At 36.0% G+C, this 7942-nt stretch overlaps 1 protein-coding gene across 1 annotated transcript in view; it reads left to right on the plus strand.

The window, feature by feature from the left end:
- Window positions 1-7564, plus strand: part of SUCLA2 (succinate-CoA ligase ADP-forming subunit beta) — a 57662-nt gene extending 50098 nt beyond the window's left edge. The window contains exons 9-11 of the mRNA XM_007495430.3: window positions 4052-4172; window positions 5111-5199; window positions 6286-7564. Of these exons, the coding sequence (XP_007495492.2) occupies window positions 4052-4172; window positions 5111-5199; window positions 6286-6360 (285 nt within the window). The 3' untranslated portion in view covers window positions 6361-7564. The remainder of the gene's footprint in view (window positions 1-4051; window positions 4173-5110; window positions 5200-6285) is intronic.
- The last annotated feature ends 378 nt before the right edge of the window (window positions 7565-7942 follow it).

Consider the following 7942-nt stretch of genomic DNA (forward strand, 5'->3'; position numbering starts at 1 on the left):
AAACCATAACTAAACTAATTTCAAAATAGTATATTTTGATCTCTATCTGACTCCCAACAGTTTTTTCTCTGGAGGTGGATAGCATTCTTTGTCATAAGTCTTTCAGAATTGTCCCAGATTGTTGTATTGCCAAGAGTAACTAAGTCTTTCACAGTTGATCATTATGCAATATTGCTGTAGTAACATCATTTTCAAAAAGCCATTGATAAACCTGGGCATGGTCTAGGTTCTTTTGTACAGAGTTTGAATAGGTACCAAGTACCAAATTGTTTAAATGTCTTGTTAACTGTTCATTTGTAGGTTACACAGTTTCACTTTCTCATTTAGCTTTACTGTCAAGCACAATTGGTCCAGCACATTGGCTGGGTATATGTAATTAATTCAAATGACACATTATTTGTTTTCCAATGATCTAGCTAGTTTCACTTTCACTGGTCTTTTTTTCATGCTTGTTGTTGTTCAGGGGTTTCAGACTCTTTGTGACCTAGTTTGGGGTTTTCTTGGCAAAGATACTGCTATTTCCTTTTCCAGATTATTTTATAGATGAGGAAACTGAGTCAAACAGGATTAAAAAACTTGTCCAGGGTCACACAGTAAGTGCTTGTAGCCAGATTTGAACTCAGAAAGCCGAGTTTTCCTTATTCTAGGTCCCTGTACTTCATCTACTTGTACTATCTAGCTGCCCTTTTTCATGGGCATCTTTTAGCAGATGTACTTCTTTTATATTAATGACCCTGATTATTCTTTATTTTGCCACAGCAGTAGCTATTTTTATTATTAAATACAGTATTGCCAATTTTGAGCTCTTTCTCTCAGATCATCACTAGATTTTAATATATTAATTTTAGAAAGAGAAGAAATTCAGTTATATTTAACTAATTCCTTTTTTGACCATGGGAAAACAAGTATATTAAAATGTCCTGCTAGTTCCACTGGACCTTATTTTGCATGTAAACGTGTTCTTGAAAAGTTACCTGTAAATTACATATCTTCATGTCAAATCTGTAACCGTGAAAACGTGGGTTTCAAGACTGTGAATTGCCAAAACTGTAAAGATAATTTTTAGTGTCTTGATTTAAATAAAAAATAAGTGGTCGCCATGGGAAAATTCCCAAATATGAAAATACCCAAGTCAGCTGGGTTTTATGGAGATTTTAATTAATACAAATGAAGGAATTAAGGGAAGAGAGTCTTAAGAGAGACTAGTCAGTCTTTTATCATTCACCACAAGATTTGTCCCAAGCAAAACTCTAGTCCGTCACTGAAATCCTCAACTCCTGAACTGAGTTCAGAGATCCAGCTCCTCCAAACTAACTCCAAACTCCAACTAAGTTCAGAGAGCCAGCTCTTCCAAACTAACTCCAAACTCCCAACTAAGTTCAGAGAGCCAGCTCCTTTTAAAGAGAAATTTCTCTTATGCCACCTCCCCTAAATTTTTATATTTACCAATCACAGTAGACATTTTCCCCAGGACTGTCCATTCTTAGTTCACATCTTCTTTTGTTATCACCTTCTCTGATTAGATTATATCTTCTGAATATTTCACATCTCTTTGCTAAGCTTGCCCTTTGTAAGTTGTTTGACCTTTTAGTGATTAATTTAACCTTTATAGGTACTTAGTACCCTTTTGTATTAGATCTAAAAATAGACCAACTAGCTTAGGGTTTTTGCTTCACTATAAGTATAAGTTGGGGACTTTCTTTGTTCCATCAGGAGTTTACAACTTTATCTTCCCCTAAGGCACTGTCTGACCAAGTACCTCCATTGTTTAAAATGGGGAATAGCTTAATCAAATCCTCTGAAGTAGAGTCTGAGCAGTTTTAAGATTCACAAATCATAAAAAGCTGTTTTACCTCCTTTCTAATTTTGGGAACATGTGCTTATGAGAGGTAATGGTACTAGTGTATAAATGTTAGGATTCTTAAATGTAATTTTTATTGTTTGAAGTACCGCATTCATTTCAAGGTACTATGTTTTAGGAAACATATAGTCTAGCTGGAACATGTCCTGAAGATGGCAATTAAGTTGGTGAGAGAACTAAATAATACTATGTTATATGAAAATTGATTGGAAGTATTGAGGACATTTAGCATTGGGTCAGCAAGGTGGTGCAGTAGGTAGAATGCTGGGCTGGAGTCAGGAAAACTCATCTTCCCAAGTTCAAATCTGGCCATAGACATTTAACTAGCTATGTAATCCTGGACAAGTTGTTTAATCTTGTTTGCCTCAATTTCCTTACTGTAAAATGAGCTGGAGAAGGAAATGGCAAATAGGGTCACAGAATCAGACTAAAAGTGACTGAACAACAATCATGGCAGCTGGATAGTAGTACTTGAGCAGTTATGTGGAAGAAAAGATTCTTCTGCTAAGATTCAGAGGGCAAGACTAGATCAGGAGCTAGAAATTACAGAGAGAATTGTACAAAAGTATACTCTACTATGGTCAGATTACATGTAGAATCTTGTTTTGTTTCGAATCCCATTTTAGGACTTGCTGGAACATGTCCAGAGGATTTTGGACAGTGAAGACAGGAGTAAATGCCATATGTTTATAAAGGCATAGATTCAGAGCTGGAAGGTCTCTTAAAGGTCATAGGATCATTGATTTAGACCAAGAAGGATCTTAGAGGATTTACCTTATTTACCCCCTTATTTAATAGAGATGAATATACTGAGGCCCAGAGGGTTTAAATGACTTGACAAGTTATAAGTGGCAAATCTGAGACAAATCTAAAATTTCTGATTGTGATCTTTCTTCTGATTTATAACAATCACTTGAAAGAACTTGAGATCTTTAGCCTGGAAAAGAGAGAATTGCTGAGGATGGGGTTGGGGAGGGCAAGGGGTCACACAATTACTGCTTTCAAGTGTTTGAACGATGGAAGAGGAATTATACTTATTTTGCAATGCTTCAAGAGGCAGAATATTACCAGTATATGGAAATTACAAAAAGAATAATTCCCAAAGTGGAACAGATTGCCTGAGAAGGCAGTAAGTTTCCCATAACTTAAGGTAGCTTGGTGGCTCACTGTATAGAGCACTTGACCAGGAGTCAGGAAGAATTGAGTTTAGATCCAGTCTCAGACACTAGCCATGTGCCCCTGGATAAATCACTTATGATGGTGATAATATTTTTAAAGCATTTAGCACAGGACTCATGCTTAAGTATAATGAACACTTCCATTAAGTGAATGATGGAGGATTATTTATTAGAGTTCTTGTTTGGGTTGGACTAGATAATCTGAGAGATCTCTATGAGTCTGTGTTTTAGAATGAATTATGTACTTACAGATTTCAGATGATTTCAGTTTGGTTTGTAGTAGTAAAAGTAAACAAATTATAAATATGCTTTCACTTTTAAAGTAGCAAATGAATAAATGGAAGAACACTTAAATGTTATGTATCAAATGGAATGCTAAGTACGAAAGATACAAATACAAATCAAAGCTGTCCCTGCCATCAAGGTTGCTTATGTTCTTACAGGAGGAGACAACATCTGGGTAATGGTGGTTAGGAAGGGGTGTTTTGGTTAGAAAGATCTTAGAGATGGCAATGGAGCCAAAGAGAAATTGATTAGTAAAGAGTTAATTGATTAGTAAATCCTAGCAAGTAGCAGTGCCAGTATTGATTTGATTATGATTATTGAGTTGGAAACCAAAAGGGTAAGGAGAGGCAAGGTAAGAAGATTGACTAGGGTGCAATGTGAAACACACCTTGACTCAGCTGGTGTAGAAACCATGTGAAGTTCTCACCATTCAGGACAGTATGGACTCAACCTTGGATGAGAGTTCAGGATCTGAGAAGGTTAAGCCATGATTTCTAGTCCAGAAGGTCCAGAAAAAGGACAAATATTAAGGTCCAGTGGTCTTGACCAGTCACAAGCAGAGTAAATGAGAGAAAGATGGATAGAATGGAATGGAATGCTAAAATAAAACTGGGCACATATAGTGGGGTATATATATGAGGTGCTCACCAGTCTAGGAGAGTGCATACTAAATAAAGTTCACATTTCTTTGTAATTTTAATTTTCCAAATATGCTTTTTTTTCACAGGTACAGGCTATTCTAGTTAATATTTTTGGAGGAATCATGAGGTGTGATGTTATTGCACAGGGTATAGTCATGGCAGTAAAGGATTTGGATATTAAAATACCTATTGTGGTACGATTACAAGGTGAGTATTTAAGAAATTTTAAATTTGTTACATGATCTATAATCCCTTGAAAATCATTATCCTAGATGACCTAGCACAGTAATGGTGAACCTTTTGAAACTTTTTAGGGGCCCTATGCCATGCCCCGCTCACCCCCCAAACTGTGTGCTTCCCCCCTTGATTGCGTGTAGTGTCCCATTCACCCCTGCTTTTGGGGGCGGGGTGAGGCTGCAGGCTGGCCAAGCCAGGACTGAGCTCCAGAATAGCTCTAGTGCCCTACACTTTTGTTTGGGAAGGCAGCCTGGGGTCAGGGCCCGCCATACTGGGAGGCTGCGCTTGGTGGGCAGGCTTGGTGGGCGGGGCTGGAGCTGGCCCCCAACTTGGCCCTTGGTCTCTGTGGCAGCTCTCATACTCAGCCCCTATGGCCACTAAGGGAGGCTGTTCTTGGCTGCAGTTAGGTCCTACAATAATGGAGCTAGGCTAGAATGCCCCACTCCCTGTGTTTGGTGGTGGGACTAGGCTCTTAGCTGACCAAGCTAAGGGGCCTGCAAGTGCCCACAGAGGTCTCTGCATGCCATAGGTTTGCCACCACAGGCCTAGCATATTGAAAAACATAGGTGCTTTAAAGAACGAGTTCCTCAAAACAATAGAATCTGTGAATATGTGTGTAGAATTAAATGATTCTAGTATTTAGAGCATATATATTGACATCTTATTTCACAATGTCACTTCGTATATCTCTTAATTTTTGTGAAATTTGTGAATTAATATCCTGATTTTATTTTTATAATAAAATATATGTTAGGGCTTTTGAAATATCTTATTAATGATAAACTTGGATTATTTGACTGTACTATGTTCTGGCTCAAACATTTTTGCCTCTAGAGCCTTTGGAGACAGGAATTCTAAATATTTGTATAGTTATTTGAATGCATTTTCATATTTGATTCTTTCCCCAGGTACACGAGTTGATGATGCTAAAGCATTGATAGCAGATAGTGGACTTAAAATTCTTGCTTGTGATGACTTGGATGAAGCTGCTAAAATGGTAAGCAGGAGATGTTAATGATCTAAGAATTGCAAAGTATATGCTCCTTGCCTCTTAAAATGTTGTGGAGAGCACTGGTAATTCTTTTCCAACAATTCTTAATTGAATTAAAAAATTGGCACAGTATTGAATCCAATATAACCCTTTTAAAAAACCCTTATCTTTTGGCTTAGTAACAACTTTTAGATAGGACAAGGGCTAGGTAAATGGTGTTGTGACTTGCCTAGGGTTGCCCAGTTGGGAAGTGTCTGAGGCCAAATTTGAACTCGGGTCCTCTCAGTTCTAGGCCTTGTGCTCTATTCACTGTGGTACTCTAGCTACTCTTTAAATCCAATATTCTTTAATGACCTTAGATAAATATTGATAATTTCATGACTGTGTTAATGGTTTCAAGTTTTTAGTATGAAACATCGTAGTCACAAATACATATTATGCATGGTAGTTTTATGGTATGAAAATAGACTTAATTTATTTTTTGCCCCACTTTTCCCCAAACATTGTTTATTCTTGTATTCCATTCCAGTAAATGTAATGTGGTAGAATGAGATCCTCAACAGGTCATTTAACATGTCTGTGCCTCTGGCAGCTCTGTAATTTATCTCACAAGTCATAGTTGGATCCATATTTGCATTGACAGGGAAAGTTCTCACATTGATGGAATCCAGTGCTTAGTCCAGCAGGTGGTCCATAGTAGGTACTTAATGAGTGCTTATTCATTGATTTATTGAAATATGGCATATTCCATTCCTTTAGATTCGCCTAGATGAGCATGTATTTTTTTCTTTCAATAAATTTTAAGTGTTCAGTGGCCTATTAGGTTGGGAAATTCCGAGTTGAGTTTTATGTTTTTTATTTTTTGTTTTTATTGACTTCAAAATATTGATGCCTTAATTTCTTAATGCATTTGAAAATAATTTAGGAATATTTTTTTCTTTTAAACAGCTACGTCTAAGTAATGCCTGACTTAGAAATTGAATGTTTGAAGTTGAGCATATACCTAAAGTTACCTTTTTTTAAAAAAATAGATTATTTTGTTTGTTCAGTTTATAGAAACATAACTCACAGACTGTTTCTTTTTTCTTTCAGGTGGTAAAGCTCTCAGAAATAGTCACCTTAGCCAAACAAGCTCAGGTGGATGTGAAGTTTCAGTTGCCAATCTGATCTGGGACAGCTATGACTTACTGAAAGTGTTCAGTGTTCTATAGTCTTTCAAATACTGTGCTCTGTGGTTTTTTTTCCCTTTTCTTTTGTGTAGTTGGAGGCTTTAATTGCCTTCAGGGCACTCAAACTTTAAATATCTTATCTACATTAATTTTACCATCCAGAATGGTCAGTTCATGTAAAGAAAATGTAATGCAGCAGTCTGGTTTCTTTTGTTGCAGCCTCCTTTAGCTTTTGCTACAAAATGTCACTTGTAAGATGCCTGTTTATTATCCTCAGATACAAAGCTTTTCAGTTGATAATAGAATGAAATCTAAAGATAAACTTTTATTTCTTCTAGTTTTAGCATTAGCTCCAAAAAGTAGTCTCACTAATGGAAAAATGTATTGAAATAATGTTTTATATCAGAGACATTTATCTTCAATACCTAGCAAAAGACCTACCAATCATTATTTATAAGCAATGCTTTCAAACACTCCCCAGAATATTAAGTATTTCAGTGAAGTGACTGATTAATTATTTGGAAATTATACTTTAATCACTACAAAATACTGTAGCACTTCAAGTCTCATGATTTTGTGGTGCTGTTAATAAGCACTATGTAGTTTTGTATATGAACAAATAAAGCATATTTACTGAGGGCTTAGTAAAGAAAAGAATGCCAATTTAAGTTAATAAAAGTCTCCCAAAATGGTTCTGACTACTGTTTGATTTGTCAGCCTTTAAGTTTTTAAAAATAACTTAGACAGTAGAAAATTATGAATTCATTTTTGGCATATGCAAATTTAAATCCCAAGGCAGTGTGGTATAAGTGGATAGAGGGCATGACTTGGAGTCAGGAAAACTTGGGTTCAAATCTCAACTCACATACCTGCTAGCTAGGTGGTCTCATATAGTCTCTAAACCTGTCTCAGTCTCACTTTTCTACATCCATGAAAATATGAGTTTGAATTTGATGTATATTTATGGTCCCTTCTGGCTTGGTCTCTGTGTTCTTATGATGCAGCGATCGACAAATCTATGGATTTGGGTGTTTGAGGAAAGAATAGTCTAATATCCTAAAGTTATATGATGATGATGATATATTGAAATTCTATTGTTAATGTTGTACCATTTTATGGCTTGTTAATGTTGTATGTGGGACAGTATACTTTTGCTACTGATTGAAGGCAGTCTATGAAATACAATATTTATTTGTTTTCTATGTGTGTGTTGTCTTCACTCTTAAGCATAATGTTGCTATTTAATTAATGGGTATTTTGGAAGGGATGCATAATTAACAGTTGTTTTTTCAGTCATCTTGCCAGTAATGCAAGGAATATCAGTGAAAATTTTTCTTATTTAAAATTTGATTGATTTTAAATGTCAACAATTTTGTCAAATGATTTATATTTCCAGTGCCTTATAGCTCTTTATACTGTTTTAATGGGCATGAATTACATAACCAATGAGGCAAGTGGGTAACATAGTAGAAAGAATGCTGGACTTGGTGTTAGAAAGGCTTGAGTTCACATTCTGCCCTGACACTAGCTGTGTAGTCAAGTCACTTAACCATTCTGCTTCAGTTTCGTTGTCTATGAAA

The sequence above is a fragment of the Monodelphis domestica genome, chromosome 4, assembly GCF_027887165.1.
Source record: "Monodelphis domestica isolate mMonDom1 chromosome 4, mMonDom1.pri, whole genome shotgun sequence".
Taxonomy (NCBI): Eukaryota; Metazoa; Chordata; class Mammalia; order Didelphimorphia; family Didelphidae; genus Monodelphis; species Monodelphis domestica.